The sequence below is a fragment of the Coregonus clupeaformis genome, chromosome 33 (genome assembly GCF_020615455.1).
Source record: "Coregonus clupeaformis isolate EN_2021a chromosome 33, ASM2061545v1, whole genome shotgun sequence".
Lineage (NCBI taxonomy): Eukaryota > Metazoa > Chordata > Actinopteri > Salmoniformes > Salmonidae > Coregonus > Coregonus clupeaformis.
Window position 1 is genome coordinate 20,721,455 of NC_059224.1, and position 13,695 is coordinate 20,735,149.

The following is a 13,695-nucleotide window of genomic DNA, read 5'->3' on the forward strand; positions in this document are numbered from 1 at the left end:
TTGGGGTGTTGCTGGCTTCACCCCGTGAAGCGGCATTGTGGGCATCACTGAGGCTGCGTTCGATAGCCAGCTGAATCAGCTCGTCATCTGACAGGTTGCTGTAGAGACTGTAATCATCAAACCCCAGGGTGGGGCCCGGCGTGGAGCCAGGGATGGACACGCTGGCAACTGCCATGTTGGATCTGGAGAGAAAAAGAGAGGATACAGTGTATCAGTTATGTATTATGCATTATGTCCACCATGTTGGATCTTGAGAGACCCATTCCTAACCAATATACACCAGGGGTGTCCAAGCCTGGTCTGGGAAGGTGCTGCATCGTCTTCAGTCTAGAGACCATGATTAAAGGGATAGTTCACCCAAATTACAAAATGAGATACTGGTCTTGATTGTTTAGCTAAATGAAGTTACTTTAAGATGATTTGGACATGACGTGCGAAAATGCTATTATCGGGGATATTGACTTGCATTGGTTTTGTGGCAAAAATCATTTGGAGACAGTGCCCAGGTATTTTTTTTAAAAGTTAAAAGGTATTGCTTTCTTACCGTGTCCATACTGCTGACAGTGTAGGGAAATCAAATGTAATTTTGTAATTGGGGTGATCTTTCCCTTTAATTTGGACTGGAACACACTACATCATCCCCCTATGTAGGACACATATTACATAGGGTGGTTCCCAATACCCCTTTCTGCTGAAGGGGTATTGACCTGTTCACTACTTCCCACAAATCAAAAAGCATTGGATTGATGGAGACATGGTCTAGACTCTAGAGGGAGTTTCCACCATATTTCTTTCCACCAGGCATTTCCTTTCAAATCAGTGAAAGGAAGTGAACAAGTGCACACTTTGGGAGAAAGGAGAGATAATTGGGACGTAGTCAGAGACTACGGGATTGATTCATTTGAACCTGCAATGTGGCAATTATATAGCAGCCCCACGGTCATCAAATTATTTACATTTACATTTACGTCATTTAGCAGACGCTCTTATCTAGAGCGACTTACAGTTAGTGAGTGCATACATTTTCATAATGGCCCCCCGTGGGAAACGAACCCACGAACCCACAACCCTGGCGTTGCAAGCGCCATGCTCTACCATGCTCTATAACTTAATTATAGAATGGTTTTGAGCAAAGTAAAGGAACGTATGTGCAAGTGGGCTTGTCAATTAAGGCGAACTCCCTCCTAAGACAAGCATGTCATGCAAATTGATTGATTTGAAGAAACATTTTATTGAATGGGTTTATTTAGGTTGGGTAATTCTGGGATTATGTTAGGATTGGATAATGAAATTATGATATGCTCCCCTTGAAAAAGTGTTCAAATGTTACATTCAAATCACTAAAGTGATTTGGAAATAACCAGGGGTTGGAACCGGTTCAGGGAACAGAACCGAAAACTGGAAAATAACTTCATTTTTCAAGGAACAGATTCAGAACCGCGAACGAAAGTGATCAATACTGTTCTGGAACATAACCGTTATTTTAAAAGTATGGGAACTGGTTAAAACTTAATTTTACATTGCGGGCATTTTTTTCCAGTCCCACAAAAACACAACAAAGCGCCTATCCAAAGCCCTCACTCTATCACTCAGCGACGTATTCCAGTGTCTGCCTGCCTGCCAGAAAATCTTTGCCAGTGTGTGTGCATGTGTAGGCAACCTACCCCTCCCCCTCGGAACACTAGTCTAGTAGCCTACTGATGTTACAAGTGTGATTCAGAAATTAGGGGGAGAGATTTTTCATTAGAGAAGAATGGATGAACCTTTTCAATACTACTTAAGGATACTATAGTTATCACATTTCCCATTGGATCTATTAACTAGAAAAAAAGGTAAGACGTTTTTATTTTAATTCTGGTGCCGCGCTGCACACTAGCTAGCTGGTCCAAAGTTAAGCCAACTTTCTGACATTCAAAGACATTCAAAGTTCCTTCATAAAATCCACTCCTCTGTAGGTATATTTCTGTAGGCCTAATTCAGATGATGCATGTCATAACAACAAGATGCCCAGCACTTCAAACCAAGCCTCCTCCTCCACCCTCTCACGCTCTCTCCCCGCCCGCAAAATTTCAGTCGCATCTCGCGCCCTACACTCATTTGTCCAATGCCTGTAAATAGCTTGCCCGCTCCATAGCAAGCTTCTCTATCCGTACTGATTGGTGAAGTAATTGAATGTCGAACCCCAGTACTCATTCCAGGGTTTTTCTTTATTTTGACTATTTTCTACATTGTAGAATAATAGTGAAGACATCAAAACTATGAAATAACACATGTAGAAACCCAAAAAGTGCTAAACAAATCAAATAATATTTTATATTTGAGATTCTTCAATGTAGCCACCTTTTGCCTTGATGACAGCTTTGCACACTCTTGGCATTCTCTCAACCAGCTAGACCTGGAATGCTTTTCCAACAGTCTTGAAGGAGTTCCCACATATGCTGAGCACTTGTTGGCTGCTTCTCCTTCACTCTGCGGTCCGACTCATCCCAAACCATCTCAATTGGGTTGAGATTGGGGGATTGTGGAGGCCAGGTCATCTGATGCAGCACTCCATCACTCTCCTTCTTGGTAAAATAGCCCTTACACAGCCTGGAGGTGTGTTGGGTCATTGTCCTGTTGAAAAACAAATGATAGTCCCAGTAAGCCTAAACCAGAAGGGATGACGTGTCGCTGCAGAATGCTGTGGTAGCCATGCTGGTTAAGTGTGCCTTGAATTCTAATTAAATCACAGACAGTGTCACCAGCAAAGCACCCCCACATCATAACACCTCCTCCTCCATGCTTTACGGTGGGAAATACACATGCAGAGATCATCCGTTCACCCACACCGCTTCTCACGAAGAGACGGCGGTTGGAACCAAAAATCTCAAATTTGGACTCCAGACCAAAGGACACATTTCCACCGGTCTAATGTCCATTGCTCGTGTTTCTTGGCCCAAGCAGGTCTCTTCTTATTATTGGTGTCCTTTAGTAGTGGTTTCTTTGCAGCAATTCGACCATGAAGGCCTGATTCACGCAGTCTCCTCTGAACAGTTGATGTTGAGATGTGTCTGTTACATGAACTCTGTGAAACATTTATTTGGGCTGCAATTTCTGAGGCTGGTAACTCTAATGAACTTATCCTCTACAGCAGAGGTAACTATTGGTCTTCCATTCCTGTGACGGTCCTCATGAGAGCCAGTTTCATCATAGCGCTTGATGGTTTTTGCGACTGCACTTGAAGAATCTTTCAAAGTTCTTGAAATGTTCCGTATTGACTGACCTTCATGTCTTAAAGTAATGATGGACTGTAATTTCTCTTTGCTTATTTGAGCTGTTCTTGACATAATATGGACTTGGTCTTTTGCCAAATAGGGCTAGCTTCTGTATACCCCCCATACCTTGTCACAACACAACTGATTGGCTCAAACGCATTAAGAAGGAAAGAAATTCCACAAATGAACTTGTTAGGCCTACTGCTGATAGGTAGCTCTCTCTGCTCTCTCCCTCCCCTCTGTCTGTCCTTGATTGCAGGAGTGAAGTCTGGTGTGCGGGAGTCAGGGTTCCAGCTGCAGCTCATTCACTATAATCACCTCAGCCTTTAAGACCCGGTCAAACTTACCACTCATCGTCAGATCATAGTCAAGACGACCATGTTAGTCTCGCTGCCGACTCAACCTGGTTATTTTTGCTCTTTGTGTTTTTGGTCTGTTCTATTTACTTTTTCTCCTGTGCCACAGATATTTGGAACCTGACTCCTGCCTCCGCTTCACTCCTGCCACCACCATCCTGCTCTCCATTACCGGACCTCTCTTTTGGACTCACCACGGACACTAGGACATTACGGTACCACACCTGCCCTGATCTGGATCTGTTACCCTCCCTGTACCTGGACTTGCTCTTCCCATATATTTGGAAACCTGGACTTTGAACATTGTAAATAAACCTGTTAAAACTTCTCTGGCTTGGTGTACTTGTCTGCATTTGGGTTCTTATCCAGTTAAATCATAACAGAACTTTTAAGAAGGCACACCTGTTCATTGAAATGCATTCCATGTGACTACCTCATGAAGCTGGTTGAGAGAATGCCAAGAGTGTGCAAAGCTGTCATCAAGGCAAAGGGTGGCTATTTGAAGAATCTCAAATATAAAATATAAATTCTGATTTTTTAACACTTGTTTGGTTACTACATGATTCCATATGTGTTATTTCATCGTTTTGATGTCTTCACTATTATTCTACAATGTAAAAAATAGTAAAAATAAAGAAAAACCCTTGAATGAATAGGTGTGTCCAAACTTTTGACTGGTAGTGTAAATAAAAAGAAAAATGTTTTTCAGAGGTTTAAAAAGGAACAGAAAGTCCCCTGTAGCTCAGTTGGTAGAGCATGGCGCTTGCAACGCCAGGGTTGTGGGTTCGTTTCCCACGGGGGGCCAGTATGACAAATGTATGCATAAGAGCGTCTGCTAAATGACTAAAATCTAAATGTAAAGCGCCGAGTGGCGCAGTGGTCTAAGGCACTGCATCGCAGTGCTAGCTGTGCCACTAGAGATAATAGTAATAAGCCATTTAGCAGACACTTTTATCCAAAGCGACTTACAGTCATGCGTGCATACATTTTTGTGTATGGGTGGTCCCGGGGATCGAACCCACTACCATGGCATTACAAGCGCCATGCTCTACCAGCTGAGCTACAGAGGACCACATCCAAGGTAGTGGTTCGAATCCAGGCTCTGTCGTAGCTGGCCGCGACCGGGAGACCCATGGGGTGGCGCACAATTGGCCCAGGGTATGGGAGGGAATGGCCGGCCTGTAGCTCAGTTGGTAGAGCATGGCGTTTGCAATGCCAGGGTTGTGGGTTCGATTCCCACGGGGGGCCAGTATAAAAAAATAAAAATAAAATAATGTATGCACTCACTCACTAAGTTGCTCTGGATAAGAGCGTCTGCTAAATGACTATAATGTAAAGGAACGATATAAACCGTAACTTTTTGAGGGGTTCAGAACTTTATTTTGCTGGTCAGAACAGTGTAACGGAATGAAAAAGATAATGGTTCTGTTCAGAATTAAACGATTGCAAAATAACGTAGGTTCCAACCCATGCAGTGTATTACTTATAATTACAGATGTAGGATCTTAATTTGATCATCCTGTTGCAGGAGAACTTTCCAGGAAATGTAAAACTTGTAGTGGATTTAAGATGTAAAAATGCTTTTGAAGTTTGTAATTTCCAGTTTTACATTTCAGACTTGATTTTCCCTTACGAAAAATGTGTCAACACTAACAAATATCTCCATTAATTATAATCCACATTTCCTGTTGCTGCCGATTATTTTCCTGCTGTAGCAAACTGTCTCAAATTAAGATCATACATCCTGTATTCTAAAATGCTCATTACCACTGATCCATGTTGGAATTTGTTTTTACACAACAAAAACAAAAAAAGTGCACAAAGGTTGCCAAATAAGAATGTAAATGAAAATATGTCTTACCTTTCTACCAAGCTCTTACAGTTTTCCAAAAGCAAAATAAGTATTGAAGTTTCCCTCTCTGGTTAAACTCCCCCACTAAGACTTCTCCACTCCTCTGTCAGTAGAGGTTTCTGAGACTGGGCTTCTGATCCAGCCGTCTGGAATATTTCTGGAGGCTTCACATGATATCGATAGGGTAGTGGGCCAACTTTTCCTCTCCCCCCTTCATAGCTCAGCATTCTCCTGAGGGGGAGCTGGCCTAGTTTTCTTAAGAGTGACAGATATCACTGAACAACAAAGCAAATAGCTGGAACTCTTGGGAGTAATAGCGAGGAATCTCAAAGCGTGGAATCCCAAAACATGAATCATACAATTTGTGCATATTACAATAGAGTGATGTTGACTGACTGTGTTCAATGGAAACTGTGAGTAGTCCCAAGTACAGTGTGTTCAGGCTTGTAGTCCTCCTGTGCTAGGTCAGACTCTTGCTGCATCTGGGTCAGGTTTTGTTGTGGCAAGTTGGTGTGCCTTGTTCCTTATGTTGAGTGGTCTGGTATTGTGTTGTGTTACAGTCAATGTAATGGAAAGAGGTGTTAATTGCGGATGCCTATTCGTTATTTTTAGACAAACAAATCCATGGAAAAAGGGTCAAGTTTAACGACAAGGTTAACTTCTTCCCGTTTTGTTGGCAGGTCAATCTGCATCATGTGTTTGTTTAATTTTGATCCTAGTACACTTTACATTTATTTTCGTATGAGGGAAAGGTCACAGATACCCCACAGGCTGGATTCCAGAATACCAGCCACTACAGTTACAGTCATGTTATCAGTCTTTTAATACCCTGTTGAGTATAGAGCTTAGGGGTTAGTTCAGTACTAACCTCAGTACTAAGGTTAGGGGTTAGTTCAGTACTCTCATAAGAATTTGTTGTGATGCAGAACAAGCAATGAAAGGCTGTTCACAATTTATAGTTTTACCTACTGTATCAAAGTGGAAATATAAGTGTGAAAATGTGTATGCCTATTCTGAACTTTATTTTGTAAATTACATCAAAATAGAAAACAGCTAACTTGTCAGTTGCTGTTCACTTGAGTAAACTTACTTCTCCAAGTAGATATTGGATTTAAAGTTCACTTAACTTAATGTAAAGTGACAAAACAAATCTTACATAAACGTTAATTCAACATGTTATGTCTGTAACCAACATTTGCTAAAGCAATAATCCTGTCACACTATTTAGATGGACAGTCTCAGAGTTTCTTCTTCGACTACTATAAAAATACTTTTGACCAGCTGAAGCAAGTCACACAATTTTTCTTCAGGAAAATTCCCCTTTCTAGTAGGGGTGTGCTGAGTACTCGGACAAAACGAGTATGAGAATTTTTCGAATACGATTACGATACGACTAATTTTTGTAATTATACTTGATCGGGATTAAGTAATTTTCAGATGCCAGCATGCATCTCTCTGTCACTAAAACTGTGCTGCGCTGTGCAATCTAAATAACTCAATTGGCTAGTTTGGCTGTCTGTAAAGAAATGGACGGGGTGTAGGTTGAGCCTCTTGCCACGATTGGATTAGAACAAGCATCGTTCTCCCTCCCTCCCTCCCTCTCTCCCTCTCATTCCCCCCAACGTCTTTGTCATTATGACCTGAGCTAAACCCATGCTAATTTTTACAGAGCGACAGATCAGTAAAAAATAAAATGACAAATATATGGGGCAAGCGAATGACCTAAATCTGTGTCTGGAATAGGCCTGAATGCAGGCAGCAGTAGCCAGCTATGCATTATTTGTTTGCCTATTTCATTGATAATCGAATAGGACTAAGTAAATCGTGCACTTTCAGCTGTAAGGATAATTTCTTGGATTTGAACAATGTGTGAATGAGTGAAGGAACATAGAGATGCGCTCTGAGACTTAATCGGAATTATAATGAGGGATAATGGTTGGCATCCATGTTTGAAAGTTTACTTTATAGAAAGTATAAATATGTGTATAAATTGTTATATGAGTTGGGTAAAAGGTCAAATTCGTTCTTTGCCTGGCTACCCATTCACAGCGCTCCGGCCAAACGCCACTGCCACACTAAAGTTTCTTCTCCACGATGAGTCCTCCCCGACGACTTCTCGAATGCGAACACATTCAAACCGTTAATATCAAAGATCCACCACCATATTTTTCTGCTTATCCATCCTTATTTCTATGCCAAACTTCCACTGTTGTGCGTGGTCAAAGCGCTCAATTTTCATGTAATCTGACCGTAGCAGCAGTTCCAATCCAAGTGCCAATGCCGTTATGCAAACTCCAGGCGTTTACATTTGTTGGATTACATGAAAATAGAGCATTCTGCATCATCATGATGATGTGGCCGGTGACACATTGCTTCTTGAAAGTCCAATATCTTGAAAACTTGACTGCTGACATGGAAAACATTTTGGGACCGTATCAACAGTGGACTAATGAAAATAATACCAAAATATAGTTTTTGAGTGTAGTTTGCCTTTAAAACTTTATTTATACAGTGTTTGGTTTTGGTTTCAGACAGTGTATGGCTCTGCTTCAAGCAAGCACTGATGATAGCATTAGCATTACATGAGTCATAATAAATCTGTCAATACATTTGCAATATCCATCAATCATTTGACTTTTTTGTTTACTTTTCCCCCCCACATAAAACACTGAAATAGTTCCACCCACCTGTGGCAACAGACCTTTGTACACAATGCAATACCGAAATCACTATATTCAATTATAAAACGGATAGTTCCGGCCAAACAATCTAATTGCCTAAGAAGCATTCCAAGCTGTGCTATTTTCTCTGATACAGGCAACTTCATTGTACTTTAGTGTAAAAAAAACTCACTCAGAGGGTAAACAATTAATTTAGTAGTCCATAAGAGTCCATTTTGCTTTTGCTAACCAAACCCAAGTACCTACAAGTACATACATTTACACATAATTTACAATAGATTCATTCAAATGTTACTCCTGCCATTGTAATATCAATTCAAGCCTATTATGCAGTACACAACTGTGCAAAGAAGCATTCCCCCTTCATCTCAACTGGCTTACAATATACAAAACAATCACATTTATTGGAAACGAGTCACAGAATCTGTGGATTTAAGAGTCAACAGAATTAAAATAAATTCCTAGATATCCTGTGAATTTCCCTTTTTATAGTTGAGGAACTTGATTAGTCTTGGTGGGAGGGGCAGGGTGTCGATGTGCCTCAGTCTGGGGATTCCAACCTGCTGATGGATCTTCAGCCTGCACAACTGCATCAGTGAATGTGGTGGCACTGAAAGTGCAAAGAAGTTGCTTATTAACCCACATGAAAAAAAACTATAGTACTGTAGTATCCCAGCAAACGGGACCGTCTAAGGACATTCGGCAATGTTCCCATTAGGTCCCTTTAAGAGTTTTGGCAAGACGTTATCCCACTGACATTCTGAGAACGTTCTAGGAACATTAAAACATGACATTAACCTTGGGACGCTAAGAAGACGTTAAGTACAGGTTCCGGTATGGTCGCAGTATAACGTTATAATAAGGTATTTTTATGTCCATTAGGGAACGTTTCGAAAAGGTTCCTATTTGGTTCTGATAGGATGTTATCCATGGGACATTCAATGACTATAAGGGGACGTTTCATGATGGTCAAGGGGATGTCGCATGATGGTCCCAAGGGAACGTTCTCTGGGGGACCTTTGTGTAGTTCCCTGAAAGTTACCAGGACATCACTAAGGACCATATCAGGACCTTTTCAGGACGTTCTCAGGATTTTAATTTTACTAGTCAATAGGATGTTGCATGATGGTCCAAAGGGAATGTTCTCTGGGGGACCTTTGTCTAGTTCCTTGTAAGTCACCAGGATATCGTTGAGGACCATGTTTGGACATTTGTAAGATGTTCTCAAGACATTTGTTTTACCAGTCGTCAGGACATCACGTGATGGTGTCCCAAACCACAAATAGTTAAAAAATATTTAATCAATGAAAATATGATTACATTTTAAATGATCACTTAGTACTGACTTTTCAATATAACCCCACATGGGATTTGAACTCACAATCTCTGTATTGGGATACAGTGATATTTTTGCTACGCCTCAAAGTCTGTAGTATTTGCAGTCAGAAGTCACCTACACAGTCATTACCTACCATTAAAAATGAAAAACTGTATTTTAAGTGAGAAGTAGGCATTGGTCTGAAGTCGAAAAAGAAAGGAAATTCACATGAGCAACACAATACCTACTCCACCCATGCTCTACCAAGGTTTTCTAGCACACAGCTTCGACCTACTACTGTAGCTATGTTCGTCAATTGTACTTCAAACTATGTGTAGGCAGGTTTCTTAGGATTCAAACATCTCAAACAGCCCAATTCATACTCTTCAGAGGGATAATAGACTTTACAGTGTCCTGCTATTTAAATCCCCAAACTTCCGGTCTCCAGGCGGTAACGCTAACCATTACGCTGCTAACCCTGTAGTAACCATGTAATCAGTATTGATTTAACTTTTATTCCTCTTGCTTGTTTTTTTCTTCTTTTCCTTTAAAACAGTTAATGTGTTAAAAACGGTCTCATTTATAACTAACCAAGTTAGCAGTAAGGCATTTTCTTTTGACTGAGCACTAGGATAAGAGCGTCTGCTAAATGACCAAAAAAAAATAAAAAAGGTAGCACAAGCAAGCAATGAGATCCCACTAAGTATTTACCGACGGTCAGTGCTATCTTGAATCCCTGGCACGTCCCTACCCTAAACCCTAACCTTAACCCCTACCCTTTCCCTAACCCTAACCCTAACCTTTCCCTAACCCTAGTTTTGTCATACCTGGACTACTATCCAGTTGTGTGGTCAGATGCGGCAAAGAAGGACATAGGCAAATTGCAGTTGGTCCAAAACAAAGCAGCACATATTGCACTTAGATGTACATGGAGGGTGAATGTCAATGACATGCATGTCAATCTCTCCTGGCTCAAAGTTGAGGAGAGATTGACTGCTTCACTATTGGTCTTTGTGCGAGGTGTTAATGTGTTGAAGGTACCGAACTGTCTGTTCAAGCAGTTGGCACACAGTTTGGACACTCATCGGTACAACACAAGACATGCAACCAGAGGTCTCGTCACAGTCCCCAGGTCCAGAACAGAGGCTGGGAAACACACAGTATTAAATAGAGTCATGACTAAATGGAACTCTCTGCCACCCCAGGTAACTCAAGCTAGCAATAAAAACAGATTAAAAAAACACAGAAAAGAACACCTTACCGCACGACAGGGACTGTGAAGAGACACAGACATTTTAAAGCATTTTGTATTGTATTTTGCATTATATTATGTATTGTATTATGTATGTGATACGTGGTTGGGATACGACTGTGATATGTGGATGTCTCGCCTGGCTATCGTAAGATGAATGCACTAGCTGTGGGCTGCTCTGGATGGAAGCGTCTGCTGAATGGCTAAATTGTAACATAAACGTAGTTCTATGTACACTGAGTGTACAAAGCATTAGAAACACATTCCTAATATTGAGTTGCACCCCCTTTTGCCCTCAGAACAGCCTCAATTCTTCGGGGCATGGACTCTACAAGGTGTCGAAAGCATCCCACAGGGATGCTGGCCCATGTTGACTCCAATGCTTCCCACAGTTGTGTCAAGTTGGCTGGATGTCCTTTGGGTGGTGGACCATTCTTGATACATGCGGGAAACTGTTGAGCATGAAAAACCCAGCAGCGTTGCAGTTCTTGACACACTCAAACCGGTGCGGCTGGTACCTACTACCATACCCTGTTCAAAGACACTTAAATATTTTGTCTTGCCCATTCACCCTCTGAATGGCACACATACACAATCCATGTCTCAATTGTATCAAGGCTTAAAAATCCTTCTTTAACCTGTCTCCTCCCCTTCATCTACACTGATTGAAGTGGATTTAACAGGTGACATCAGTAAGGGATCATAGCTTTCACCTGGATTCACCTGGTCAGTCTATGTCATGGAAAGAGCAGGTGTTCATAATGTTTTTCTTTAAAGACCCTAGAATTTCTAAGGAAACAGCTGGAGGCAGGGCTTTGTCTTATAGAGCTCCATTTTTTTGGAATGGTCTGCCTATCCATGTGAGAGACGCAGACTCGGTCTTGACCTTTAAGTCTGGAGTGACTAACCACCCTTGCTGTCTCTGCCTGGCCGGCTCCCCTCTCTCCACTGGGATTCTCTGCCTCTGACCCTATTACGGGGATGAGTCACTGTCTTACTAGTGCTCTTCCATGCCATCCCTTGGAGGGGTGCGTCACGTCGTGCAAGGCTGTTTTCTCTATACTCGACTTGAGTGGGTTGAGTCACTGACGTGATCTTCCTGTCCGGTTTTGTGGAGGAGATCTTTGTGGGCTATACTCATTCTTGTCTCAGGGTAGTAAGTTGGTGGTCTGTTGATATCCCTCTAGTGGTGTGGGAGCTGTATTTTGACAAAGTGGGTGGGGTTATATCCTGCCTGGTTGGCCCTGGCCGGGGATATCGTCAGACAGGGTCACAGTGTCCCCTGACCCTCCCCCTTTCGCAGCCTCCAGTATCTATGCTCCAATAGTCTATCTACTGGGAGGCTAGGGTCAGTCCGGCCTATCTGGTGAAATTGTCCTGATTTATCCTCTCTCTCTCTCTCTCTCTCTCTCTCTCTCTCTCTCTCTCTCTCTCTCTCTCTCTCTCTCTCTCTCTCTCTCTCTCTCTCTCTCTCTCTCTCTCTCTCTCTCTCTCTCTCTCTCTCTCAAAAAATAATGAATATTAGGAGATGATTCCTAAACCGTACTGTGATGTTCATAGACCAGGCCCCTGGTCTATGAGCTTGAGGTGGTGGGCCGACATCCAAGCTGAGATATCTGTCAGGCACGCAGTGATGTGTGTCGACACCTGGGTGTCAGAAGGGGGAAAACAGACAAGCAGTTGAGTTTCATCCGCATAGCCATGATAGGAGAGACCATATGAGGATATGACGGAGCCAAGTGACTTGGTGTATAGAGAGAAGAGGGGAGGGCTTAGAACCGAGCCCTGGGTGACACCAGTAGTGAGAGTACGTGGTGCAGACACAAATCCTATCCACGCACCTGGTAGGAGCGACCTGCCAGTAGGATGCAATCCAAGAGTGTGCAGAGCCTGAGACGCCCAGCACTGAGAGGGTGGAGAGGAGGATCTGATGATTCACAGTGTCGAAGGCAGCAGATAGATCTAGGAGGATGAGAACAGAGGAGAGAGAGTCAGCTTTGGCAGTCCGTAGAGCCTCTGTGACACAGAGAAGAGCAGTCTTGGTTGAGTGACCCGTCTTGAAGCCTGACTGGTTAGGTCAAGAAGATCATTCTGAGACAGCACAGTGAAGTATTTTAGAAAGAAAAGAAAGGATACCGGTCTGTAGTTTTTGACATCAGAAGAGTCGAGTGTTGGTTTCTTGAGGAGGGGAGCGGCTTGGGCCATTTTGAAGTCAGAGGGGACACAGCCAGTGGTCAGGCATGAGTTGATGAGGGAAGTGAGGAATGGGAGAAGGTGTCCAGAGACTGGACTGGAGGAGAGGATGGGGTTGAGCGGGCAGGTTGTCTGGTGGCCGGACCTCACTAGTCGCAGGATTTCATCTGGAGAGAGAGGGGAGAAAGAGGTCAAGGCATAGGGTAGTTCGGTGTGAGTGGGACCAGTGGACTCAATAGGCTGAGTGAATGAGGAGCGGATGTCGTCAACCTTCTTTTCAAAGTGGTTGACGAAGTTGTCCGCAGAGAGGGAGATGGGAGGAGGTGGAAGATTAAGGAGGTAGGAGAAGGTGGAAAATAGTTTCCTAGGGTTAGAGGCAGAAGCTTCACATTTAGAGTGATAGAACGTGGCTTTAGCAGCGGATACAGAGGAGGAGAAGATCGAGAGGAGGAGAGAGAAGTGGAAGAGAGAGAGCGAAGATTGCGACGTCACATGACCATCTGGGTAGGGGCTGAGTGGGTAGGGTTGGAGGAGAGAGAGACGGAAAAGGAAGCAAAGTAGTGATCAGAGACCTGAAGGGGGACTGCAGTGAGATTAGTAGGCGAACAACCTCTAGTAAAGATGAGGTCAAGCTTATTGCCTGCCTTGTGAGTGGGAGGTGACTGGGAAAGGGTGAGGTCAAAATATGCAAGGAGGGGAAAGAGAGTTTATTTTATTTTATTGAAGGCAGACGTCGGGAGATTGAAGTCGCCAAGTACAAAGAGCGATGAGCCATCGTCAGGAAATTAG

General features: G+C 42.8%; 1 protein-coding gene across 2 annotated transcripts in view; it reads right to left on the reverse strand.

Moving 5' to 3' along the window:
• Positions 1–67: 67 nt before the first annotated feature.
• Positions 68–13,695, reverse strand: part of LOC121548772 (ankyrin repeat and SOCS box protein 2) — a 44,339-nt gene continuing 30,711 nt past the window's right edge. Inside the window, exons 9-10 of one of the 2 annotated variants that reach the window (XM_041860326.2) lie at positions 8,583–8,753; positions 7,952–8,451 (exon numbers count right to left, since the gene is read on the reverse strand). In XM_041860326.2, coding sequence (XP_041716260.1) covers positions 8,605–8,753 — 149 coding nt within the window. In that variant the 3' untranslated portion in view covers positions 7,952–8,451; positions 8,583–8,604. Of the gene's footprint in view, positions 183–7,951; positions 8,452–8,582; positions 8,754–13,695 lie in introns of those variants that run through there. The other variant, XM_041860325.1, reaches the window with a different exon arrangement.